The sequence below is a fragment of the Taurulus bubalis genome (genome assembly GCF_910589615.1).
Source record: "Taurulus bubalis genome assembly, chromosome: 17".
Lineage (NCBI taxonomy): Eukaryota > Metazoa > Chordata > Actinopteri > Perciformes > Cottidae > Taurulus > Taurulus bubalis.
This window is the reverse complement of record NC_136605.1, coordinates 11,476,595-11,504,313: the sequence shown is the minus strand read 5'-3', so window position 1 is coordinate 11,504,313 and position 27,719 is coordinate 11,476,595. Positions and strand designations below refer to the sequence as shown.

Sequence of the window (27,719 nt, the reverse complement as noted above, 5' to 3'; positions counted from 1 at the left end):
TAGCATCCTTTACTAACACCAAGAACACTTCACAGCAAGGTGCACAAAACCCAGAGCAGTCGACAAGGAGCGAGTAACAAATAAAATCAAGATCCAACCGATAATGAATGAATCGCTTCCACGTAGTTCCAGATATGATGTGAATATTTAAATACGTTTAAATGCTCTGAATATCAATGTTTTTCTTTTTCTCATCCTTGTGTCATTCGAGATCTAATCGCTCTTTCCCACTTAATCTTTAGTAGCTATTTCTCAGTCCACTAGGATTTTGTAATTGCAAGGAAATGATGAAGTAAAGCTCCACTCCTATCTGTTTACTACTGCACATGAGGGGACAGAAAAATGTTAGAATGCAGATTTACAGATAACTACAGTAGTGGCTAATTATTAGACACTCCAGAGACAGTCTGTTCTCAGTTGGTTCTTGATTTGTTTATCACATGCCCTTGGTAATCACTTAGTTTTTTGTGTCATATTGTTAAGTTAAATCATATTACTTGACCACTTTAAAGTACAAAGTCACTACGATTCCACTACAATTTTCCTAGAAACTCACCACTCCCCTGCACTACATTTATTACTGTGCTATGTCAGACATATTACTTTTCTATTTCACACTTACAATTCATTTAATGGCAATTTTGATGGTTGTATCAGCTATCCAATTTATTGGAGTAGCCTGCTTGATGAATCATGTAATTCTCTTGCTCAGGCCTCTCAAAATGAAGGATTGACTGCTGTGTGGAATAAAGAGCATTGCTGTTAACAAAATGAAAGCGCTCTGTCGGCTAGAAAGAAAAAGATGGAGGGTGTTTTTGGTTAATTCTCTGAACATTATTATCACTTGCAGCGAGTTACAAAAAACAGTGGTCAGTGACAAACTATACAGCAGCTCTTAAATGAATCTTGCACCAACAGAGGTGAGAAGGTGTGGTGTCTTATTACAGTCTGCTGCAGACAGGTCAAGATACACGAAAGACGGTGTGCTGCGGAGCGCCGCATTTCATCATTACAGAGAGGCATACACATGGCCTTTTCATGATATTAGATTACAGCTTTCTCACAAAGAAGATATTGCACAAATATTGGAAAAGAACAGAAGGGTGTAATAACACAAACTGTTGCCTTTCATGCACTACTATCGTCAAATTACATTTTCCAGAGCCACAGATCTTGTACCTTTTTCTGCAACGCACATGAAAAATACCAATATAATACATTTAGGCTGAATCCCAGTCCAACACATCTATGATTATGTCAAAGACAGAGATGACCTGCACATTAGCTGAACCCATATTTCAAGCATATGTATGAGCAATTGGAACTCCAAATCAGCTTTCACTGCTCTGGGAAATACTGCAACAACGTCTGCTAGGAGTTGTACCAAAACTTATTCTCACTGCTCTTTGGGAAAAGCAGAGAAAAAACTAAACAGAAATTCTATAAGTGATGATTCCAAAGGCAATATAAATCAAAATACAGAGCACTGAGCCAAAGGAATCTCATCCTCAAACCCGGTCTACTCAAGGATTTATCTTCCCCCAGTTATTCTAAGTCGCAGCGCAGTCCTACTCCACAGGCATGTAAAGCAGGCAGATAAAAGAGAAAAGCTACCTGGATGTAGGCCCGACAGGTCCGCTCTCGCTTCTGCAGCTGGAAGGGAGAAAACAAAGCATTGAATTAAACAGCTAAACAAAAAAAAAACGTAAATTAAAAACTCACTCGTCCTTGCATGTGCACTAGGGGGGCAAATTCGCATTAACCTCAGCACCCTTTTCTAATGCTTGAATTAAATACAGGCGTGGGTGTGCTTATGCGGGGGTTTACACTTTGCTCTACCTTGTTGTAGTTTCGTGCAGCTGACTCCTTGTTTGCGGGCCTCAGGGCCTGAAGCTGGGCATCCAGTATGTCCAGCAGTTGCTCGATCAATCGCACGGACGAGCTGACATCTCCAGCCTGGATCCGACCCCGCGTGTGGTTCACCAGCTCTCCTGCTATGTTGGCTGCATTCTCACCGCTCTTTATCTGCCCGGGACCACACGCAAACGCATGCACGATTACATACAGTGGCGGTACAACGACACAGCCGACCTGGTTTTATCCTCAAAGTAACTGTTAAATGTTTACATGCAGACTAAAATGACAAGAAACCACATGTTTTGAGGTAGGCCCATTTCTATTATCATCCTCTCTTGCGTCATTGTAAACAAAGATGGACCTTGTAGAACACATCGTGAACTTTTTCTGCTCCCTTGTGCTGTTTCACTTGCAAATCACACCCGTAGCAACCACTTTGCAATTTCGATTGATTTTCGCCTAAAAGGAGAAGGTATAATGGATTCTTTCAATGGTGTTACTTTTCACCGTGATGCTGTGTTCCCTTCCAGGCACACGGACATACTTAAAAAACCTTTAAGAGAGCCGATCAAGGGTAGGCATGGCTCAATAATCTGGGTTATCTTCTGCAGAAATGTAGCCGCGTTAAACAGCTTATTTTAAATTCACATTTATATGAACTGAAATCGGATTACTGCCCAAATTGGGATGGATCATATTACTCTGAATATCAGTGAGCCGAGGTAAAATCATGATGTTTAGCTACTGCACAGGTATAACACATTATATGAAACAATGGTGGACAAATTGAAGTGGCAGAGCACTGATAAAGCTGCGAGGCCATAAGCCTGATTTAAAAAAATAATGTAACCAACTGTGATTAAAGTATATTACGGAAAAAAAGAGAGTTAATTAAGTATCAAGAGCAAATGCCTCGTAATGAAGGGCCAGTTGAAAAGAGTCTGTATTTTAATCAGGCCAGCCTTGGAGATATGTTAATGTGTGTGTGCAGGTGGACAGGGAGGAGGGTCGGGGTGGTGGGGCAGAGGACGGGGACAGACCCGTGGCCAGAGGGTACGGCTCCAGGTCTCACCTTCTGGGCCACCTGGTTGACCCACGGGGAGGTGCAGTTACTCAGGTCAGGACCCCGCGGGTTCCACATGACCTGCTCCACCATGCACTGGAACGAAGCGATGCCTGGAGACGAGCAGAGGGGAAGGAAACAGAGGAGCGGGAAGTAATGGAGAGATAATACGCGTTAGGTTTCTGCAATTAAAGAGGAAAGTGTGGAGGAGAGGAATAAGCACAAAAAAAAGTGCGATGGAATTATTTTCTCTGCCCAAGAAAAACGGAATGAAATGAATTTTAAAAATGCAATAGTCAAAGTGTTTGAAGATGAGAGGTAAGAAAGGAGGAAGGAGGTCGAGTAAAAATGGGTCACAAGTGGAAATGGTTCAGTAATGGAGTGTAGAGCAGTGAGAAAGTAAGGGCAGAGAAAGAGAGGAAAAAGACGGCAGGGGCGGAACGGGTCTGCATGCGCTAAAATAAATGGTTTAAAAGGAATACGTGCAGACGTGCCACATGACATTTACTGTGTGCACACAGACACACACACACACACCAAAGACATCAGGTATCATACCACACTGTCAAATAAAAACACCTGAAGTGAAGCACCTTTTGAAAAAAAAAACCCTGGTTTTTCTTGTTCCGTGGGTTCAGAGAAAGGACACCACGTAGGGGTAAAACCAGAGAAGGGTCTATATACTGCTGCTAAAACAAATAACCAACATCATGTCAGAAAGACAAGGCTGGGAAATGAGGAGATGAGAGACCAGAGAGAGAGAGAGAGAGAGAGAGAGAGAGAGAGGCACAAGAGAAGAGCATAGATGACAGAGACAATGCAGCAACGCCTCACAGTTGTAGAGGGATCAGAGCAGATGTGGCATTGCCGCCTTCTTCTTCCTCTCTCTCTCTCTCTCTCTCTCTCTCTCTCTCTCTCTCTCAATGATTACTTTTCTCTCCTCTTTCCTCTATACTCTCCTCCATCGACCACGGGTTGGCTTTGAGAGCTCTGCCAAGATGCGGCAATTAAGCCAGCTACTAATTTAACATTACTGTCGTTCACAGAGAAAACATACAGAAACAGCGAAAGGCGTTGGAGAAGGAGATGGAGAGAGGGTCTTTTTAAGTTGCTGCATGTTTATAAGTATAGAAGCTAGCATTAAGGGAGGTAAAGCCTGTGTTGTCTAGCCTTTCATTTAATTATTCGCCACTTCCAATCAGCTCTGTTTCTGTGGGAGATGAGCCTTTCATATGTGGAGGACGGGCTTTCATCTGCGAGTCCTCAGGGACTGTGCCTGCTGGTGGGACCAACGCAGGGACAGAAGAGGACAACAGTGGAAAAAAAATAATGTGAGCACACAAACATGCTGATCACTTGGGCACATGTTGAGAGACAAAACACCCACATGCACAGAGAACATGCCGTGGGAGTACACTCTACCATGATGATGATGATTGTTTAATAAACGGGGAGAAAATGCACATCAGTTAAAAAATACACGCATACAGACGTCCTCACCTAGAGACCCTTTGGGACATGGGCGGTCTACTGTTTCTCCTCGCTGCGTGGTGGGCCACCGGACACCGCGGACCAGCTTGGCCTCACAGACATGGTTCTCCGGGCCTTGAGGAGGGCGAGGCGGCCGGCGGGTGACTGGCACAGTGGCTGTGATTGGCCGAAGATCAGGGTGCTTGTTGATAGAGCCGATTGGGCGCGAGGTGGGAGCCAGAGGGCGAGCGGTAGAGGGGCTGGCACTGGAGGTGAAGGGCTTGGCTGCAGGAGTGGTGGTCACTTGGGAGGTGGTGAGAGGGCCTGAGGTAACCCAAGAGTCGTGCAGAGAGAACAGACGAGTTAGAGGCCACAAATGAGAACCAGAATGAGAGACAGAGAGTTATTAAAAGGATGTAAGGGGTTTGTTAGAGAGCATCAAAAGCCGACAGCAAAGCCACAAAATATCAAGAGAGTGAAGGACACATGCATGTGAATTAAAGATGTCTCTCAGAAGTTGAGTTCAAAAGTTGGCCTGACAATAATTGGGGTGACAAATACTTTTTTGAGCCTCTCAAAGCCTGCTTTCCAGAGAGATGAGAGAAGCAGGGGAGGAGGTGCAGAGAACGCATCATCTCAAGACAGGGAGAAGTAAATAATTGATCAAATGTATCAGAGAAGTCGCCATCACTAACAACCAAACCTAATGCGAAGATAAAAGCAACGCATCACAACTACAAAATCCAAGCTGATCAAACGCAGAGGCACATTGAAAGTTGCTGCCTGTGTGTGTCTGCCTCTTCTCTCTCTGGGCCTAATTCAAGCTTTATACAGGCCTTTATGCGGCTCAGATCTCCGCCTACAATACATCCAAACCTCCCTCTCATATTGATGGACTGCCAAAATGCAGTGAGGTGTCCTCGATTTATCCTCCAGCTTATCGTTTCAGAATTATTTTTTCATTATCCATGACATGGAGAAGCTGATATGAAGCGCTATAGCAGTCATACCTGAGAGGCTGCTCTTTACTGTAACTATGGCTGGGGATGGAAATATAATGATTTGATAGCCGAGGAACCCAAATGTCAGATAAGAAGCAGCCACAAACACATTCTGCAAAAAGCACCTTTTCTTTTTTTTTTTTACCAAACACTTCAATGTTTCATGTTCTATGAAAATAAAATAATCACAAACGAAATACAGTCATTGCAAGTGCATTATAAGAACTGTGTATTGGTACTTGATACCTTTAAGGTGTCCACCGAAATAACCTATACAAAGTAGAATCAAAACCTCTAGAGTCAAACGGGACCTGCTTATCCTTTTTTTCTGCCAAGATCTAGAAAGCAATGACTGTTTGTATTGGGGGAGGGGAGGCTTGATGGCCTGGCTGCCGTGGGTCAGGGGACGACGTTATCTGCAGTAACTGCTGAATGAGCGATGTGCACTGTAAATGCCAGTGGGACTCTCACATCATGGGTATCGAATTAAGTGCTCTATTGGTGTCGGTATCACAGCTGCTGTGCTTCTCCACATACTGTGTTTCTGTGTGTTCTCAGTGGGGTCACTTCTTACCCGTGGTGGGGTCTGGTGGGCCAAACTCCAGCGGGTAGCGCAGCACATTATAGTTGTTCCAGACATACAGCTGGTTGTCTCGAGGGTTGTAGTCCACAGAGGAGATGTATTGATAGGGGTTGGGGAAAGGAATGTTGACAGGCTCCTCGCGGGCTCGGTTCGTATTGTAGGCGTACATCACCAGGTCGCCGCCTGCCTCGCTGTCATCGTCCTGGTAGACGGACCGCACTGCGTAAAGCACACCACACGCCATGAAGGCGTTGGATGCCACCCTCTTGTCAAAGCTGGTCTCCCAGGTGCCTTCAAAACGCAGGGTGTAAGGGTTCACCTGTGGGCAAAAAGGGAAAGGCTGAAGTCGGCCAAGGTTTATTGTATAATCGATCATACTGGGAAGCTTGAAGAAGCTGTTTCTTTTTGGTGCAGGGTTTTACTTTTTACTTCAGTTTGTTGTTTGTTTGTATGTTTTATTCAGTCAATCATTACAACACAATACAATATTCTATATAATATACAAAACAGAAAGACTCTCAGCTGTAGAGACTAAAAGAGCAAAAAAGTCTATTTACATATGATTTTTTTTAGATCCTTTTTCATTTCTGTAAGCCGTTTTATGTTTAATAAACTTTGAAAATGATTTGATGTAACATTTTCATTATTACTCATGTTTACATGAGCCCAAAGCAGCACACGTCTTCTGTACAATAGTGTTTAGATTCATAAGCACTTTCAAAAAACATTCAAAAAGTAATTAAACCTTCAGCTTTAAATTTGGAGAAGAGATATTTCTTAGCTTTTATGCAAAGCTGCTTCAACTCAATATACTGTACCTAAAAACTGTGTGCAGAGGAATAATAGAGACTTCAATGTGTTTGTTGCACTCTAAGTAGGAAAAAAACTCCTTGATGATGAAAGTGATCACTTCCTTATTTATTACTTTGTTGCTCCATTATTCTACACCCTCATAGTTCATGCAGAGTTTGATATTTTAGATGGATAGCTTAACTTATACAGTTAGAAAAACAATTTCATGGTTAGGTCAAAGATAGTGATTATAAATGGGACCTGTCTATCCGAGCAACACATTAATTCAAACTCTGTTTGTGTGGAAACTTGCTGGCTGATTGCAGTTTTGTTTGTAAAGAAACAAAGAACCAACTTGTATTAAAATATGAATGTCCTGAAGTTCACAGAGATGGATCGTGTTTTGAGTTTATCAAGTAAGCAGGGCAAAGAGATGTGATTTGTTTAAAAATGTATACATAATATATGACTCGAAACTATTTCTATACAAACATGTCCCATTTCCATCCATCCATTATCTTTAACTGCCTATCCCCAGGCTATTGCAAGGCTGACACATAGAGGCAGACAACCATTCACTCACATTTACACCTACGGGCAATTTAGAGTAATCAATTAACCCAAACTGCATGTCTTTGGACTGTGGGAAGAAGTCGGAGAACCCGGAGAGAAGCCGCACTGAACATGTCACATTATATCATAAAATCATATAATGTTTGTAGCCATAAATAAACTAGTTGTGGGCTTACATATCATGTATTAAAATATTTGGATGCGAGGGGATTTGAAATGAGGCCCAGCCTTTTGCAGATCATTTCATGTGACTCTTTTCATCTCATTTGTCAGAGCACCTGTGTAATCTCAATAGTAAATCATTCACGTGTGACATATGACCTTTCGGCTGACTAGTCAGATGAGATTTAGATATAATCCACATCTCATCCGCTTCTATGCAGCGCTGCTCTCCCACCTGGCTGACTACCAGTCGTCCATTGTTCGCCTCAGTGGCGTAGATCACCCAGAGGCCGTTCTCATCCACAGCCAGGTCAATGTCCGATTTCCCTCCCCAGCGGTAGGGTGAGGTGTCGTGGTAGTTGGCGTTTGTGATGATGGCCTCGCCGCTCTTGATGCGCGTCCGTAGGTCATACTTGACAATGTTTCGTGTGCGTTCTTTGTTGTAAAACACTGCACCATCGTACACCACAAACCCCGTGCCGTCAACTCTGTTGGGCAACCTGTTGAGAGAGAATCACATGAGCGCAGCAGGAATCGAGGAGAATAAGTCAATTCATCACCTCGGCATGACTGTCACGACACAATCCTACACGATGGCCACACTGTGAGCAAGCTGACGCCACAGTGGGACCATTCTGCTATCACCACCCATATCCACATCAAAAGCCAATAAATCAATACAGCAACAGATGCTACTTGATCATCCAGGACAGTGGGAGGCGCCCTCACTTGTAGGTGGTGGTGGCTCGGTTCTGTTTGAAGTCTTCCCAGGAAGCGTACTCAAACAGCATGTCAGTTCGATAAGGGGTCCAGGGCATGACGTACAGCCGGTCCCCAGACTGCAGCGGGTCCTTACACCACGCCCCCGCCTGGTGCTCCGCCTCCTGCAAAGAGCTGGCCGCCTGAACCCGCAGCAGCGTACCCGGACAGACAAAGACTGGAGCAGAGGAGGCGTGTGGCAGCAGAGAGGAGCAGAAGAAGGAAAAAAGGAAAAGAAATAGAAAATGAAAACAAGGCATTGTATAAATGAAATGTATCTATCATGGAGATGGCAGGGGAGGGAGAGAGGACACGGGAAATAGCCAAAGACCATGAAATATAGAACAGAAGAGAAAGACAGGTAGGAGACAGAACAAAGATGTGAGTAGATACAAGTAAGTTGAGGATTGAAAAGAAGACAAAGAGTTGGAGGATAATGGTTGTTAGAGGAAAGAGTGTGGAGTGAGGAGATACAATATCTGATTTAAAATGAAGGAACATATAAAGGCTCATTTGTAGGACATCAGCATTGTGGTCGGAAAGCGTCTGAATATGATAAATGGGAGATTTCTGGCTGCAGCCGCGGCTTAGTTGTATTCTCTAATTTAAATTATCTTGGCCTACTTTTTATTTGATTGTGCATTTTCTATTTCAAAGGCTTCACTCTGCTACTGGGTGGTGAAACAGTAATTGTGCAGCTTTGTTTTATTAGGACTCAAATTTGGCTCTCAGTCAAGAGTAATGCCTCAAAGGAAAAAGCATCCCAGGGTAAAGATGAGAGGTTGGCCAGCCCTCCCCTTCCTCCACACCTGAAACTTGGCTTCACACACCCACACGCACAAATTCAGACACAAACAACAGCCCCCACTCCAAACAGAAACAAACACAAAAATATATGGGAACCCTGACACACAATCTGTGTACCTAACAAGAACACACAGAGGATGTCTACTTTAGGCAGGTGGAGGTCATCCACTGGGGACCGGTGTAAATTGGCTGGCGGACGCACTGTGTCCCTCCCTGCCTGACAGAGAAAGTGCCGTGGGAACACTGGGCACATCAGGTGATATATGAGGAAAGCTGCTGGCATCCTCACCACTCTGACGTCACAGTGGTAGTGGCAACAGAGAGAGAGAGAGAGAGAGAGAGAGAGAGAGGTAGTTGGAGGCACTACAAAATAAAACAGCTGAGGAGTCCCCACATCTCCTCTGCCAACTTATTTATGTGGCTCTCTGGCTTGGGGTTGCGACAGAACCAGACACCTGCTGGTCACCGCATGATTGAACGTATCTCCGAACTAATTGGACACTGCAGGGGCAATAGGACACAGATGACATACAGCACACACACACACACACACACACACACACACACACACACACACACACACACACACACACACACGCACACAAGAATAGTACACGACATGCATGCACAAACTGACACGCATGCATACGCTATCACACAGTGACTGTTAGAGTGATGGATCAGTGTGGGCTCAAACTGTCTTGAATATTGCATGGATTCTGGAGCAGGAGGAGAATCATAATAGTGAAATGGAGCAGCTTCGGGCTTTTGGAAATCCAGCTTTCTGTTTCCGCTGCCTGTCGTGCTGCTGTTGTTGTTAGTGGCTGGTGATCTGTGGTGCTGGGCCACTTAGGAATCAGCCTGTTCTGTCTGAGGGTGTCCAACCGGGATTGAGACCGGCAGCCAAACAGGCATCTAATCAAGCTCAGGCATAAACAAACACTCTGAATACAAACTCTTCACAGGGAGGAGGCTTGTCATGCTCCATTGTCGAACCAAAATGCTCCCATGAAAGCAGGAATGCCTGAGGTGTTTGCTTTGCCAATATGAACAAGACATAATAGTGGGAGCAATGGTTAAATCTGGCACTTTCAGACAGCTGAACAATGCATTTCTTGACTCACATCTGGGCTAATTCTAATAAATATGAAATTTGTATTAATCCGAACACAGCATGAGTTCACTGCAAAAAAAAAAAATTGAAGTTGTGCTCCAAAGCATTTTGTAGCTGTGTAAAGGGTGAGGTATTATCTGAGCAGAAAGCTAAGGGGTGGGAAACAAACAACCACTAAAAGTAGGACACTGCCTCAAAAGTACAACGCTACTGTAAATAGATAAATAAACAGCACGCAGAAAGCAATGCAGCGGCTCTGCATGTAGGTGACCCATAAACAAAGCTAGGAACACGCTGCCTCAAGGTAGAATAAAGGAGAAAAGAAACACAATCATGCAAGCCTGTTCTCTACAGTCCAACCAAAGAAAAGTAACTATTAATATTAACGCTAGCGTTCCAGCTTGGAAAGATACAGTGCGACTGATATATTGGTCGTTAGTCATGGCTCTCAGCTAACGTTTTCACCATCGTACAGGATTCGTCCCGAAATGAATGTGGACCATCCTTAATATAAAATATTATACCTTATTTAACTTCATCATCATTAGCTAAAAAGTGACCATGTAACCAAGTAACAATGTATGGTATATTTTTGTTTATATATGAATAATGTAATTTAAGCACTTTTATTGGTTTGTTCTTTATGTTAATAAGATAATAAGCTCATATCAATTAAAATATGTGTATGTGTGACAAGTAGCATTTGGTAAAAACATTGTTTGCATAGGGCCTTGTACATGATGCTCACGTCATGGGGAGAGATGCAGCTTGTTGCCAAGGACAAAATGTGATGGAGGAATCTCCCTGTAGCCTTATTACCCTTTGGGGATAAAGAGGAGTAAGTAAGTAAATACGTAAACACTAGTAACATGCTTTGAGCTGTTGCTGAGTTTTGACACCTCATAGTTAGCATAATGATATTGTCATCTCAGTCACTATCAATGCAAACCGTTGCTGCTGAGTGACTAGCTCGCGGTTTCTGTTAGCTAACTGATGGCGTTAAAATTAGCTCATTGACCTGGGTTGAATTCCCTGATGCTGCTGCGGCAGTCAGAAGGTCAGAGGTCAGCGTTTTGTGCTGTGTGTGTGTTTATGTTGTCAAAGAACTGCATGCTACACAAAATGTGCAGTCAATTTAATCGCATAATTTTGGCCAAAAGTCCTCCCAAAATGTATATTCATCCCTGTAGAGTCCTGAGTACAGTACAGTAAAGGGCAGACAAACTTCCATACTGTATGCATATTCCACTGGACTGATGGCTGAACCTTAATTATCATTGTTCAATAGAAGAAAACAAACATTGTAATTAAACTAGTGTTTTCTGATACAATTCTGTTAATATGATTATATTTTATATTTATAAGCAAAAATAATAGTTTAGGATTTGATCTGGAGCTTTAGAGGAAGAGGCATAATGTTCTGTGTCTTGGCTGGCTATAACGTGTGAGTAAGAGACAATAATGCACTACAATTTATCACGGCACCAAAATAGTTGTTTTTGTCTGCAATACAATTTACTGTCACTACATTAAGCCCGCCACAGTGTTCCCCCCAATATATTATTGCACCTAACCTTCAAGCCCTGTCCTAAATTGGTAGCAGTCGGTACTCTATTGTGCTCATCATCACAACAACACTGTGGCACAGCATAGACCAAACGTCACTGGCCTTCTCTTCCTCCTACATGCTCCTCTCTCACCCTCCTCTCCCATACGAACCCTGCTGGCTGCCGATCAGCGAGCCTCGGCTTATTCTAATGAACTGAGCGTTGGGTGGGCCCGCTGTCAAAAGAGCTCATCAGCGGCCTCCAGGCTGTACTGTACACGCAGGCCATGAGGACACACACACACACACACACACACACACACACACACACACACACACACACACACACACACACACACACACAAACAGGCCAAACAGAAACAGTGGCCATGCTTCACACCCTGCAAACCCTGCCTAGGGGGGCTTCATTAACTCTGACCTACGATGCCCAGCCTTCCCGGCTGCCTCCCTGTTTACCAGCTCTTTCTGTGTCCGCTTCACTCTGCCTCTCTCTCTCTCTCTCTCTCTCTCTCTCTCTCTCTCTCTCCTGCTAGCTGTGAAGGGCGATTATAGCAGTGGTAAGCCGGAGCAGGCAATTCACCTAACAGTAGAGACTCTAGTACAAAAGGCTATTATGACCACAGTATGAATGAGGTATTAGGCAATAGGCATTAGACATTAGGAGTAAATCTTGAGATTAGGCATTATCCTAGTCTGGCTAGAGCAGGTTAGCTGGAGTAAGAGCCATCTGGGATTATGTGAGATAGTTAGATTAATAGATTAATTCTGGTTTTGGTGCAGATAGAAATCTTGCAGTCAGTGAACACATTAGGCAGTGCAAACACAACACTTCTTTACCCTAAAAACTAGCCAGATGGCTAATGAAACTTACCTTATCAGGGATTAAAACCCAGGCTGTAGCTATCATACACTAGCATGCCAATTACTGCCACACATACAGGGAAATACTGCTGTAATAATTGACTATTTATCTCCATAATCCCTTTCCCAGGCACAGGTCAGCTGTTACTTGTCAATATGAGGCTGAAGTATAAAATGATTAAAGCGCCAGTACTTTTCAGAAAATGACAGTAAATATCTCCCATTAGTGTCTCGCTGCAATTTGTGATCGACTGGTAACGCAATTAAAAGTGAGCGCTGACAGCTTTAGGCTAAATTTAGACTTTTCATTTTGGTTGTCTTCTGCGATCCATGGTGTTTTTACGTTTGATGTGACAGCGCCATGGTGATGGTTAATGTAAGACTTTGATGATCTAAATACCCCCTGCCAATGGTTGGCAGCTGTTTCTAAAGTGGCGGCGTCGTGGTTGTTTGTGCTTTGGTTGTTTTTTTGTTGTTATTTTTTTTGCTACAGGGATCTGAGAGCTCTGCTGGCCCAAGCCTTTGCCCAGTTCACAGTCATGGCCTGCTCACAGGACAGACTGCTGAGAGCATGCTGCTCTAATTGAATCTCACACCTGTTACTGGCAGGTGCAGTACGTAGGCAGCAGGGGGCAGAGTGGAGCATAGCGTCCATGCTGGACAGTTAGTGGGCTTTAAGGTTAGTTTGTGTGCATGAGAGTGCAGTGGGTCTCCTGATGGTATGTTGATGTGCATTCATTAGCCCATTAGTGTGTGTAGCTGTGCCTTACTGTGTGTGTGTGTGTGTGTGTGTGTGTGTGTGTGTGTGTGTGTGTGTGTGTGTGTGTGTGTGTGTGTGTGTGTGTGTGTGTGTGTGTGTGCGTGCGTGTGTGTGTGTGCGGTTAAGTAAGACAGAGTGACAGAGAAAAGAAAAGAGTGGAAAAGTATTTGAGCGTGTTCTGTGTGTGCAAACAAGAAGAGAGAAAGAGGAGTGAGGTAAGAAAGAGTAAATAGGTTATTTCCTGTGAAATGAGAATTAGGAGTGAGTTAATCTGCTGAGGATTGACATATAGTGAGAGAGAGAGAAATAAGGAAGGCGGCGGAAGGGGTTCCCATTGTGTTTCTGCTTCCTTTTAGTATATAAGGGGGTCAAGTCGTGGGAGTAAAAACACAATACAGGTCAAACAGCTATGCACAGACGTACACATACTCCCTTAGGACACACACACAAACTCTCGGACAAAGCGCACACACACACACACACACACACACACACACACACACACACACACACACACACACACACACACACACACACACAGAAGAGGCAGGTGTCAAACTGGCACCTTTATCAACCCAAACATTCACCCCAGAGAATACCCTTCACTGAGACCAAAAGCTGGCAACAGCTAGAGATAACGTCCATTGAAAGCAAAGTCTTATCTGCGTTGGAGGGAAGGTGACATTGAGTGACAGGAAAGTTGGTCTGGACATGGCTGCAGATACAGTAAGCGACATGGGGGGGGGGGGAGCTGTACAATATAGACTACTGACTGTTCGCCCAGCCTAGCCTGCTGCCACCCTACACGATCCGAATCAGGCCTCCCGAAGGTGCTAAAAGTCCTGAAACCAGAAGCTGTGATTCATATTCATGTCCACCTGTCTCACTCACTCACCTCCCTGTTCTTCTTCATGTACAGTCAATCCCCACACTCTTCCCCATCTCCCTGTGTCACTAAACAGGGTGTCTGCACTGGCTCGGTCACATGACTGTGCTTGTGTGTGGTGGGTCATCCCTAATGAGGCGATGCAGCCTGACTCATCGTCTCTATTGCGACTGCTCTCCCTCTCGCTCTCCATTCGCGGCGATCTCTTTGTGCTTTCCTGTCACACGATTGCAGTGGTTTCTCACCTATTCCCTCTCACTTTTCCAAAAATCACAAGTAGAGAGCTGTTTTTGTGAGCAATGGCTCTGTCCTTGTAACTCCCCCACCCCCTCCTTGTCTTGCCCCTTTTTCTTTAGAAGCAAACAGACTGGAGGTGAGAAAAATATAGCGGACACTAGTTTGGTCCTGTCAGCAGTGATAAATGAAATACTGTAATGATGTGGGTAGTGCACTCTGCTAGACTGTCAGCAAACAGGGTGAGAAAAGGGACAGAGGAAGTGATGGGAAGAAGGGAAGGCGGCTGACGCCAACATGGTCTTAAAATAGCCTAACAGTAGGTAGGTTGACAGAGTATCGGACATTCATTGAACAGGATCTCCTGCATGTGACATCATCACCACACGGTGCACGTCATCCCAATCCCAATCTGTCGATCAACTAATCAATCAGTGAGGATTCATTTGACAGACACGGACAAGACACAGGTCTGGAATGTTGATTCAGCCATAAACGGAGAGAGGAAGTGTATTTAGCAGCAGTGGAGGGATGGATTAAGGTGGTTAAGTGCAGACAGAGGAGAGGGGTTTTCATCTCAGTGTTAGTGGGAGGGAGAGTAGTAAATAAAAATAACTAGTTGGGTGAGGTGGAAGCAGGAGGAGGAGGATGGTTTTGTCATTTGTTATTCTACCGCTTGCGGTGGGAGAAAAATGTGAGACAATGTTAATGAAAATGGACACGACAACAGACGAAGGGGTCCATAAACCATTAATGTTCTATCTAAAGGAGTTAATTCCTCCAACATATGGATCCAGCCATGGGGCCAGACAGGGAAATGGCTGAGGCTGAGACAGATGTAAGTAGGGGGGTTCAGAGAGAGTTGAGGAGGGCGAGGACCCGAGAGAGGGACTTAAGGCTCATTGGGACTCTGGCACTGATGGCCACTACTCTCACCGTGACCTTGGCTATGGGTCAGCTCTATCTCTCCTCTTTAAGAAGCTAGTGATTGGGGTGCCTGGCCATGCTGATTGGGGCTCTTTAGGAACGCTTGTGGCGAAGGCCTGCCTGTATCAGACAGGCCATTATGAGAAGCTGGAGCACTCCCTGCAGGGGATACACCTCCCTCCCCCATCCCATCCCCTCTCCTCCCCCTCCGGAGCCTCATTGAACACATAAGGAAACAGGAGGAATTGACTGATGTGGATGGGTATTGGGGAGGGGAGGGGCACAAGTTCACAGTGAATGTGCAATAAAGAGAGCAGAGACAAACTGTAGAAAGAGAGAGAGAAGAGAGGAGGAGTAGTAGGAGTGTAAGAGATGCTCAAAGGAGCCTGCAGCTGCTTGTGCTGGCCAGATGTGATCTGAGAGATAAACCAATCAGAGGAAGGCGAGAGAAAGAGCAAGAGAAGAGGAGGATGAGAAACAGAGACAAATAAGAAGTAAGGAGACAGTGAGAGAAAAGGAGTTAGATGGAAGAGTGATTAATTGAAAAAGGAAGAGAAAGACAGAATGAGAGAAGGACACTGAAGCACCTGGAAATGGGATACTGTGAAATGATACTGAGAGCAACTTTGGCCAGTTACTGTGTTAACTTAACACAATGTTTTGCTTCGAGATTACAGCAACAACAAACTTTGAATCGGTCCTGAGAAACCAAAAGAAGCGGGGAGGGGATACAGTGTGGAGAAATGGAGCAGCTGGGTAATGAGAGAGTGTTTTTTTTTCTTAGCTCTGGAGGGACAAATAAATCGCAATAGCAAAATGAGCTGACAGATACTTGAGAAAAGTAATGAGAAATGTGAATTGTCAGGTGTATGTGAGGCAATGTAAGGCATGGAAAGAGAGGAAAGATTTGCTATCCATGAGATGATATGAATGTATGTGGTCTGTAAATTTAGGCTGAGATGTACTTGGTACAGGAAAGGAATGATATTAATCTCTCGTTTATCTCTCATAGACCCCCTATGATGCCTTTTTGTGTGTCTGTGCAAGTGTGTGTGTGTGTGTGTGTGTGTGTGTGTGTGTGTGTGTGTGTGTGTGTGTGTGTGCGTGCGTGCATGCGTGCAGGTCAGGCTGGTGTCATCAGAACCAAGGAGGAAATCTAGAAGGATTTTAGAGTTTTGGTTATAGTTTTAAGAGAGATAGAAAGAAAAGGGGAGGAGGCGATTAGAGATCGAGAAAGAAGGGGGAAGGATATCAACATCAAACATGACCACAACACAAGGTGCTGGGTTAGGAGGGGATATGGGGGAAGGAAGGGAGACAAGGGAGGAGGAGAAGGGAGGAAGGGGCGAGCTGTGGTTGTTATGTTCATTGTGGTCTTTACCTTTTTGATCCACTTCTATTCAAGCATCGGAAAAAGTGGAAAGAAGGAGATAGAAAGATAAAGGAGAAAGACAGTAAAGAAGAGAAAGAGAGAGAAGGAAAGTGAAGAAAACGAAAGAAAAACAGGTGCAGGAAAAAAGAGAAAATTGAGATTAAATAAAACGCTGTCTTTTCTCTCTCTTACTCTCTCTCTCTCTCTTACTCTCTATTTTTAAAGCAAGTTATCTGTCTGTGTTATGGTTGGCTACTCAGAGAAAGGATGGCTCAAATGGAAAATGAGGAGGGGAAATGGCCTGACCTGGGTTTAAATCCATTTCCATTTCATTTCAGCTTTATCAATAATCCCCCAACAACACAATCCTCCCCCAACCACACACTCTCGACCCCACCTCCCACCCACTTTCCCTTACGCCCAAAAAGTGCAGCTCCAGGAACCTGTTGGAGAGAAACTGTGTTGTAGTCCTCTTCAGCTGTGGAGGCAAACAAAGAATGAAAGGTTGTGAAAGCGATGAGGAGATGGTAGATGGGAAGGTGGCGATGGGGATGTATATCTGTGGCTAGTTGTCTTCGGCGGGATTGATGAATCCCTCTCTCTCAATGTACAGTCTGTGTTGACATTAGAGCGGCTCCTTGGTCTAAAGAAAGCGGCGCTTTAGGCTTTGCTCAATTTACAGAGTTAGGATGCTCGCTATAGAAGCCAGCGAAAACACTCAACCCATCGACCGTCCAATCAATGGGGAGCTGCTGGCTTGCCTGACCGATGCTGGCTCATCAAAGAAAAAGAGAACAAACAACAGGGGAAAGGGAGGGCTTGACAGAGTGGAACGTCTCAGAAACACAGAGAGAAACTAACAGACACGGTCGGGAAGGGGGGGGGGGGGGGGGGGGGCAAGGGGGGAGAGGGAAAAAAAGATGGTAGAGACAAAAGAGAGATGAGAGCAATGTCTAGAGCGGGCTCATCACACACGAATCAATAGGTTGGTGTGTTGAGTCACACCGAGGCCTCTGCTGACAGCAGGTAAGGCGTGGCTCCTTCCACATCCATGACGCTGTTTGGCACCTGCTTGAGTTGCCTCGTCCTGGGAGGTCCGCTAGCAACTGGAGACTCCGGCAAGGATCTCAGCTCAGCCTTTCACATCACAGTGGCGGCACACGCCTTTCATCTGTGTCTGCTGAGGCGCAAGCGGTGTGCGAGTGGATCGGCGTGTCTCTCGGGAAGACACGCGTCAAAAGGCACGTGGCTGGTGGACTCCTGCTGCGGGCGTGATTGTCATGCATGTGTCGAGGGAAGTATGACGTCCCAGGGGAGCCCTGTGAAATTGTCACGACACCTTGCAGGGCTACCCATAAATAAGGAATACAAGGGGAGAGAGAGAGAGAGAGATGTGAAGAGACAAATAGTGAGCAAAATAAAAAGGGGAAAAAAGGGAGCGTTAGCTGCAGTAGCCTGATCTGTGTGGGGGATGGCCTTGCATCTTGCCAGTGATACAGCACAGGCAGCATCAGTATCAGCAGCACCACTGATCATTTATCATCTTGTGCCAAGATCAAACTGGACAACAACCCGCATGAAGAACCGGGGAATGGAAGCCATGTTCAGCCTAGAGGAGTAAACATGACAAAGCTATGGATGAGAGTCCTGTGAAGCTGGGGCAGGGGGCAAGAAAGCATTACATCCCCGCCACCAACTGCGAGTGCAATCATTAGCTCTAAGATCAGGGGAGGGAGAGACAAACCAGAGAGCATCCTGCTTTCATCCTCACTGAAACAACTGCGGGGGTGTTGGGGATTCAAGATTCAGCAGAGCTCAAACATAGGGAGCTTTTTCGTAGATGTGACTACTGACAGTAGAGATTGTCCACTTCATGCAAGTATCCTCAAAAATGTGTATTCTAAATGTCATGAATGGACTACTAAGTAGGTTTCCCTGAACAGGAGGAACATGATGCACAGCAGTGACGTGTGGAGAGAAAAAGAGAGAGAAAAGAAAGAAAGAAAAAAAAGAAAGAACATGTCTTGTATACTGCAGAAAAGGAGAAGACAAATATTGGTGGCAGACTGTTGACTTTACTTCTTCTGCTCTTGGTCGACCTGAAAAATAGACACGAAGCACACTCGCACACACGATCATCACACGTACCTGCGGACACACACACACAAGCACAGAGAAAAGAGACAGAAACTCATCAAACTGTCCTCACAGTGAGCAGGAGGTTAGTTTAAGGCCACCTTGGTTGTTTGTCTGATTCATTCAGCATTTCTTTTTCAGGGCCCTTTTGAGAAATAAGCCACTGCCCTCTCTCCCCTTAATCACTCTGCTCAGTGCTCTCTACAACCCTATCAATTACTCCCACACTAATGAGTACAGCTAGAAACACACACTCTCAAGCACACACACACACACACACACACACACACACAGTTGTACTGCAGGACATCTTCAGCCTCATCTGTCTCTTTCACACTGCTGAGAGATAGTGTGTCCTCTCCAGCTCCTTCCGTCCTCTCCTTTCCCCTTTCTCCTTCTCTTCCTTTAAATCTTTCATGGTAAAGATTCATCCCTTTCCACGGCCCGAGCACAGCCGCCTGCTTCTCATTCACCAAGCATTTAGGAGCTACATCAAAGTGATTCCTTTTCTTCCCCTGAAAACTTGTCATATTACAATGCCATTATTCCTTCTACCGACAAACTCTACCCAACAAGTCAACTATTATTTCCAGCGGCTTAGTGTCCAGAAAGCGATGTCTCATAATGAATAGGCAGCGCTGAATACATGTGTGGGTAAGAATAATTTTCATAAAGTGAAACAGTGGCAGAGCCACACAATATGAATGTATAAGTGCAGATTATGGAGTTACTTGTGCAGAATCTCTACTGCACAGCCTCGGTAGCCGTTTATACAGGCAGCTCTTCAGCTACCTGCACTGTGCATATCAGCAAGAGAAATCATAGCTGATGAAGTAGCAGAGGCACCACACTAAGTCTAATGGCTCTGGCATGGCTAGCATGGATGGCCCGAGTACAGAGCATTAGGAGTCAATAATGATGTAGCACTGTGTCCCGGAGGAGGGAGGGGCGGGGGGGCAGGTGGAGTTCTCTCGCAGGGTAGATTTACTTTGACTCAGTTTACATCTGTGCTATAAGACTGCAGTGTATGGTTTCAACTGCAGTAAATAAACGCAGCAACTGTGTGCGTGTATCTGTGATGTCTTAATGTTACCCAGAAGTCTACAGCAGGCTGTGACAGTGCAAAATGAGAGTTCTTGTTGAGCCGTTTTGTCTTGCTCTGTTCTGGCTGGCAAAAAACAATGCTTTGTGGCGGGGAGGCCTCGCAGGGCTTTTTGGCTCGATGAGATATGATTTGACTTGTTGGCGGACGTTGTATTTTGCCAAGGCGATCCCACGCGCTTCAACAAACACACACGTTCCGGACCCTTGTTTGAGCTCAGCTGACAGAGATGTGTGTCTGTGCGTGTTTGCGTTTGCGTGTCAGCTCGGCTCTGGCTGTCACCTCGCCGTTTCAGGTGACTGGTAACGTGGCGCCTGTGTGACACGCACATAGAGGGCCCTGTCAGGCGCTAACATCACACACAGTCATCAACATGGCTGCACACCATCTCACCTGCTATGACACACGACCTCAACACATCATCTCTCTTTTGTTCACCTTCTTTGTCGAGACAACCGATGAAAAACATGCGTCGGCCTTGGGTGATGCCAAAGTGCCCAGCGTTCCCAGCCAGACGTGAACAATGGGGCATTACCAGAGCGATTAGCAGCAGCAAATTCAATTAATCTTGACAAATCTCTGCTGAGGCAGAACTGAGGAGAGCAACGCGCCCCCTCTCCTGGTAATTAAAAGTGGCCGACTTGAGTGGCGTGTGGTGCGACGGTGACTAGGTTTTGGGACGAACAGTTCCAGCTCTGAGTCTGAATGTGTCAGGTCGTATTTACTTTGTCAAATGAGAACAAACACGTGGAGCAGCCCGAGGTATAAGTTGTGTGCATACGCGCGCGTACTTGTTTCTCTTTCTGGGTGCGTGAGTGAGTGTAGCGTAGTCGTGCCTCTCCTGCGGAGGAGAGTGGCAGAGGACAGGGGTAATTGGCTCTTCTTTGTCAACTCAGACAGGCAGGACTTTTCATCATAGAGGGATCAGCTTCCAATTTTCTAAGCTACGCCATACTTCAGACGCAATCATGAGTGTTTTTTTTTTCAAAACAGGGCGGGGAAAAATGCAAGTCAGCAGCTATTTAATCATCCCTTTGATTTGCCTCGCAGAGAGAGAGAGAGAGAGAGAGAGAGAGAGAGAGAGAGAGAGAGAGAGAGAGCAAGCTCCCTTGTGCAGTCAGAGGGGGGAAAAACAAGGTTAAAATGCATGAGGAGAAGAAGGCAGGTATAACTACACAATGCTACCTTGGCCCTTCGTGGACTTAACAATACAGGACACTAAGCTACAGCACAGAACTTCCAGAGGGCTAACAACCAAGTCAGGCGCCTGGAGAGGGTCAGTCTGACTGCAGCGACTGAAAGACAGGTGTAGAGGGCAGAGGAGACTTGAAAAGAACACTTGTTGCCACTTGGGCGGCAGTGAAGAAAAGATTCACACCAGAGAGAAATCCCCAATGGGAAGAAACTCAGCTAACTTCTTATCTGTGACTGTGGCTGCAACCTGACTCAACAAAGACTCTCAAAAGGTAAACCAAGGGCACAAAGGCACAGAGCAGAGCAGGGCAAAGACTAAGAGAGAGAGGTGCTCGGAAGTCCCTGAGTTTCGAAGAGCCTCTCCATCCGACCTGGATGGTTGGATATTTGAATATTTGTTCCACCTGTAACAGAAAAATAAGAAAGAGACAGCAGAAGAGACTGAATAGAATGACAAGTGTCACAGTTAGATGGACAGAGAGTATAAATAGAAGAATAATGACAGAATTGGGGGTTGATGGATAAAGATTAACCTTAGAACACTAACGTTGGGTGATTTTCACCCGAGCGATTGTAGTTACGTTATTTTCATTGTGTTGTCTGTGGACCAACATGTAGACCAAATAACAAATTCATAGCTCCTTTATTTATATTTGTAATAATTTTTTATTGACGATTCCCTAAGTTTTCACCAGATTTTGAGCCTTTTTTTTCAGGGTCTCCCTGTGATACCTGTTTTTCGTTTTATGATAAGTTCTATAGGGTCAAATAAAAGAAGAGTACTTCAACTTGCCTTGTATTGTTGTATTTGAATGTATTTCGATGAGAAGTATATTTTATCAGGTACATTATATCGGGTGAAATTCACCTGACGTTAGTGATAGTGTAACTATTTTTAACGTTAGTGTTCTAGGGTTAAATACTTTAAAGTGTAGATAGGAGGTGAAATTGAGAAAAGCACAATACAGATAGCGAGGAAACGGGTGATATTGACTGTGAGAGATTATAAGCAAAAGAAGGATGAGGGAGAGACCTCTGAGAAGAAATGAGATGTAGTGGAAGAAGAGAGGAAAGGAGGTTAACGGCTTGTCGACGACTCCAAACCCGAGGCTCGCCACAACATCTGTGCCTGAGGAAAAAGCAGAGAGAATCACCCCATATCCCCACCCGATCAATCAAACAGCCCCCTCCCCACAAGCAGACCCGTGTCTCACAGTTTCCCGCCACCCCAACACCCTTAATCGTCATTGCACCCCAATTATGCTTCTGTCTGGTGCCCCTCCCATCCAGCCAGGTGTTCCTACACAGTGAGGGGATCAATGCTGAGAGTAATAATACATGAAAGGGAGGAGGGGAGACTGAGCGGAGATTTTCACATGAATGAGGATCAACACAACGCCACATAATCTTTGTGCGTCTGCTCCCTTGGCGGTGTGCTTTGGTTTCTGTGTGCATGCTTGCTCTGGGGAAGACGAGTAAGAGGGAGGAAGAATGAGAGCGACTGTGTGTCCCCCTTTTGCAAGTGTGAGGTAGACCTGTACGTGTGTGTGCGGGCATGTATGTCACACATGCCACGGAGCTCTGAGCAGTGCCTTGTGGAAGTCAGCCGTTACCATGGGGACATTAAAATGTGTGGCGCTCCAGGTCATGTGGTCTAAAATAAACCCTTTTCTGTTTGTGTTAACATTCCTATTGTGAGGTGCAGCACACACACAACGCCCCCCCGCCCCTGCCTCCCAGTCTTACTGCGCCCAATTTTAATTTTGATTGGAAATCAGAGGGACAGCAAAGGTGTTTGGCACCTGATAAAGGCAGTGGCATGCCCCTGGGTCAATCCGTGTGTGAGTGTGGGGCGGTGTGTGTTACACTGTTGTGATCGCCAATAAGGGCGTTTGCAGTGGGTCTGTGTGAAGTGCTTAGCGGACCCTGTGTTTCCTTCCCCCATGTGAAAATCCCTCTCAGCGACTGTTGCATTGCTCTGTCGATAAAGAAAAAAAGGTTTAGCGTTCTGTGCGAATGCGTGCATGTGTGTCTGTGTGTGTCTGTGCATTGTAAGTGTATGAGAGAGAAAGAAAAGAGAGAGAGAGACAGAGAGTGAGAGAGAGAGTGAGAGAAAGATAGAGAGAGAAGCACAACATAAGAGAGAGAATGCAGGTGAGAATAATTGTATGTCATGTTTTGTTGTGCTTGTGTTGGAAAAAAAAAAAGCCCTAGAGAGCACATGTGCGCGTGTAAGTGTGAGAACGTCATTTGACGAGGGTTTTCGGGGGGTTGAACAGGAGGTGGGAGATTCAGGTTGGGGGAGGGGGTGGGCGAATGGGGTGAGGGGTTTGGGGAGGGTGACAGGGTCTCAGTACTCACTGTAGGGAACACACTCGTACTGGATCTCCAGGTACTTGTAGGTCCCTGGACAGGGATCTGGGAACACATCCGACCCCGCTACAACCACACACTGGGTGCGGTTATTACACCTGTGAGAGGAGACAGGCGGGGGAAGGAAGGGAGAAAGAGAGAGAGAGAGAGAGTGGAGGAAGTAAGTGATAAAAGAAAAAACGACGAGTGCCATTGTAAGAAAGACAAAGAGGAGCGGATGCAAAAAAAACATCTTCAGGCTCTGAAAGATGAGGAGAACGGTAGGGAAGGGAGTAATTTCACACTAGACTAGATCATGTGACAGCTGCACCTGAGGGGAGGTGGGAAACGGAGAGGGAATGAGGGTCGGGGAAAAGGAGAAGGATGAAGGATAGAGAGAAGGAAGGAGGGAGGTAAGAGGCAGAGAGAGGGCCAGTGACGTAAGAGGCTCCTCTCCTGGGGGATTGTGAGTGGGAGCAATTAGAGGTGAGAGAAGAGGGAAGGACGCGAGGGGCTCAGGCAAATACTCCACCGCCACATGCACAAGGACAACATTCACATGCACATAATACCTATATCTAAACCGCATCGCTGCATGCCTTCTCACATTAGCACACCCGGAGAAACACCCAGATGAAAAGATACACACACACACACACACACACACACAAACACATGTGCTCACTCATTCTCATCACATAATCCTTCTCTATCCAGCTTTCAGCATTTCTCCCCTGTGCTCTCTCTCTTTTACTCCCGTCATATCTCAAATCTCTGCTGAACTCACTCTATCATCCCATCATTTCTATCAGTCTCTCTTCCTTCTTTACCCCCTCCATTCTCCACTCCACCCCTCCCGCTGCCACTTCCCTCCCTCCTTTGCTCTCTCCCGACGCTAGCACCCTGTGCCTCCATTACATGCGTGATGGATAGCTGGGAGAGGGCTTCCATTGATCTGAGCTCAGAGGAAGCAGATGCTGAGCGCAAACACAGTGAGCAGCTGTAGGAAGCCCAACAAACACTCCCGCAACAATCCAGAACATACACATTCACATACACACACGCACGCACGTAATAAACCACCAAAGGCATGCACGTCTCGCCAAGACGTAGCGGATGCTGACTTCAGTATTTCACACAAGACATCAACACCTCAGGAGGAAAAGCAGGAAATTCTGGAGGAATTATGTTGTGAGAGTATCTTGTTTCTTTGGCCAATAGCAGGGTCTGACTAATCCAAACAGATCAATAGTTACCTCTGTGACATTATCTTGAAGGCGTCGGGCAGGTAGCACTGCACATTCTCCATCTGGAAGGGGTCTGCGTCACAGATCTTGTCATCGGTGCGTCCGTAGTTGGCCGTCTCAATCATGATGACATCACTTCCAGGGCAGCGCAGCTCGATCGGGTAGCCTTCACACGCCAGCTCTCGACGCATCAAGCCGAAGGGCATCATTGACCGGCTCAGAGCTGGAGTGGAAAAAGGGAGAGAGGCAAAGTTATTGATAATTCAATGAACCTTAATACTTTTAGGAGGCACTTTATTATTCAACCACATTGTAAATATGATGTGTAGTATTTGACAAGAGTAGGTGGAATGAAAGTGGTTCCCATTGTCCTCATGTATAACACAAATTAGCTATTATCGACTCGCCTTCACTGAGCAGTAACGTTTCAGCACTGTTGATGCATAGCCTCGCAATCCAGTTTTCACATTGGAACATCACAGATCACATATTGGCATGAGGGATTTTCAGCCGCACCAGTTTCTCCAATAAGATATTAGACTTGTGAAACAAACTGAGAGTTTAAAATGTTAACAAACTCCTACACACAGCCAGGCAGCCGCTTATCACACTCAGCCCCACACTGAAAAGGAACTGTGTGTCTCTCTCAGCATCCCTCCACCTCTGTGGGGTGTCGGAGCAGCACCTTAGCATTCACTCTGAGTAAGAGAGGAAGTCAGGGTAGAGGCAGCCAAGAAAGAGAATTAGTGTCTCTGTACACCTTCACCTATGGTGTGTACACCATTTGCACAGCCGCTGTTGTTAATCAGCCATCTGAGAAGCATGTCAATGCACCGCTGTGACCAGCAGCGGGGCTCTATGTGGAGATGGGTCAGTAGGGACGGCGAGGTATTCAGGGTTAATCGCTGAGCCAAGCTGAGAGGCATGAAAGAGGGCTGCAAAGAGGCACTGAGAGAGACACTTGTTGTCTACCCAGCTCTCTCCATAACTGCATACCTATCCAACTTCTCTTTATTCAGCCACACACACACACACACACACACACACACGCATGCACACACAAGCACAAATGACAAAATGGCTGCCGGCTTCCTTTCCTGCACAGGTGGAGACAAGGGCACAGAAACAGAATAGAAGTAGAGACAGAGTGAGTCATCTGGCAGTGTTTCTCTGTGCTGAGACTCGTGCCAGCGACTGTGAGAGCTGCTGTCCATGGTCCTGAACTGACAAAACTTCTTTGGGGGGAAAATGACTGCTGCATCAGAGACTGGTAGGTGCTGTCCGCTGTCCTGAAGGAGCAGAGAGCTTTGACTGTGCTCTGCTTTTCATCGTCAGTGGGGAGGACATGACACATAGTAAGCTGATAGTGGGCACGCTGTCATATCTAAACAGACCAGTTCATGTGCCACTTAAGCAGGCTGGAATTTAGAAGTTCTTTATGAACTGAAGCTCTCACTGCGCATTTCCCCCTGCCAGACGGACTGAGCAGCAGACGAGGGCACTGAGTCAGCCCCTCTCTCCCTCTTTTGTTAGTGCTGAAACCCACAGAGCGGGGCTGTTTTCACTCCCTGACACTGAGCTAGCACTGCTTAGGTTTCAGCCGCTGTCCATTCAGGAGCAGTGCCCATCTGGGTCAATGTCAATGTCAGTCATCCCCGACATGCTCCGCAGCGGTGCGCTACATGATTCACTGCCATCGAACTTCCTCATATTTCTAAATGCCACCCAGTTATGCAGCAGGGACTTGAGTTCAGTTGTGTAACTAACGCCATTAAGGCTGAATGACTAGCACAGACAGACTTCAAATCTTTTTATGCCTCGCCAGCATGCAGTGCCAGTGCCAAATCACAAAGGCCTAGATACAAAAACGCATACTAATTAAAGCATGCAGAGATGCAAACAGCAGGCGAGGCCAGACAAACAAATCCACACACCAATGCAAAAAGAACACACAAACAAATTAACACATAGGCCGACGTACTGGGCAGGTGAGTGTGCACGGTCACAGTTAAGCGCACACATACTTGCATGCATGCACAGTCTTGGTGTCACAGTGGGATTGCAATGCACAGTGTCAGTGTGTGGCCTTGTTCTCCTAACTACCCTGTGGTGTAAGTACACAGCAGCGTACAGCTGGCCAGCTATTAGAACCACAGAGTCAGCCAAGAGGAGTGTTAAACTAAAGCGGACCACCAGGAGTGATCATGCTCATTCCACTTAGCCCCTATCAGAGGCGGCACACCACACGTTAAACATACTTTATATACAACACACACTTGATATGGTAACTATTTCTGGCCATTCAGGGCCATCTGTGACACCAATGAGCGCTAATACTTCAGTGGAAGGGCTCAGCTCTTGGGCAAAACAGGCCAAGGAGGAGTTAATTTATGTTCTTGGCTGTTGGTTGAGTTAGAACAGGGGTGTGTTAATAACATCATTTCTGTACTGTTTTTGATCAAGAATGGGCCATTGCATTGCTGATAGTTATGCTGCTCAGCTTGTGTTTGTGTAGATAATTCCAGCTTGTTACCATGACTGTTATGTCTGGTATATTGTTTGTAGCTTGCTGACTAGATAGTATTATGCCAAGTGTGGTAAGGCTCAAACAAAATATGTTTGACCATATTGAATCAATGTAAACATTGGAAAAGAAACATCACGAGTCCAATTTCACACAGATTGTGATGCATGAACCTAAATCCCTTAACTTTTCCAGACATTTATTTTTTTGGCCCGACTGTTACTGTATAAATTTAGCAATAATTGAGCACACACATTATTGAGCTAGAATACTTCAATGGTGACAGCAACCACCGTAACTAGCCTATTTCTGCCACCACTGCAATTCTCTACTTTTGGCATACTGCATCATATTTCACACCTACACTGTTTGACAT

At 45.6% G+C, this 27,719-nt stretch overlaps 1 protein-coding gene across 1 annotated transcript in view; it reads right to left on the bottom strand.

Moving 5' to 3' along the window:
• Window positions 1-27,719, bottom strand: part of adgrl1a (adhesion G protein-coupled receptor L1a) — a gene marked incomplete at its 5' end in the record, with an annotated part of 49,683 nt that overhangs the window by 13,077 nt on the left and 8,887 nt on the right. The window contains 10 exons of the mRNA XM_079233044.1: window positions 1,615-1,653; window positions 1,840-2,025; window positions 2,930-3,033; window positions 4,421-4,714; window positions 5,966-6,293; window positions 7,737-8,001; window positions 8,231-8,438; window positions 16,798-16,812; window positions 23,582-23,691; window positions 24,829-25,042. Of these exons, the coding sequence (XP_079089170.1) occupies window positions 1,615-1,653; window positions 1,840-2,025; window positions 2,930-3,033; window positions 4,421-4,714; window positions 5,966-6,293; window positions 7,737-8,001; window positions 8,231-8,438; window positions 16,798-16,812; window positions 23,582-23,691; window positions 24,829-25,042 (1,763 nt within the window). The remainder of the gene's footprint in view (window positions 1-1,614; window positions 1,654-1,839; window positions 2,026-2,929; window positions 3,034-4,420; window positions 4,715-5,965; window positions 6,294-7,736; window positions 8,002-8,230; window positions 8,439-16,797; window positions 16,813-23,581; window positions 23,692-24,828; window positions 25,043-27,719) is intronic.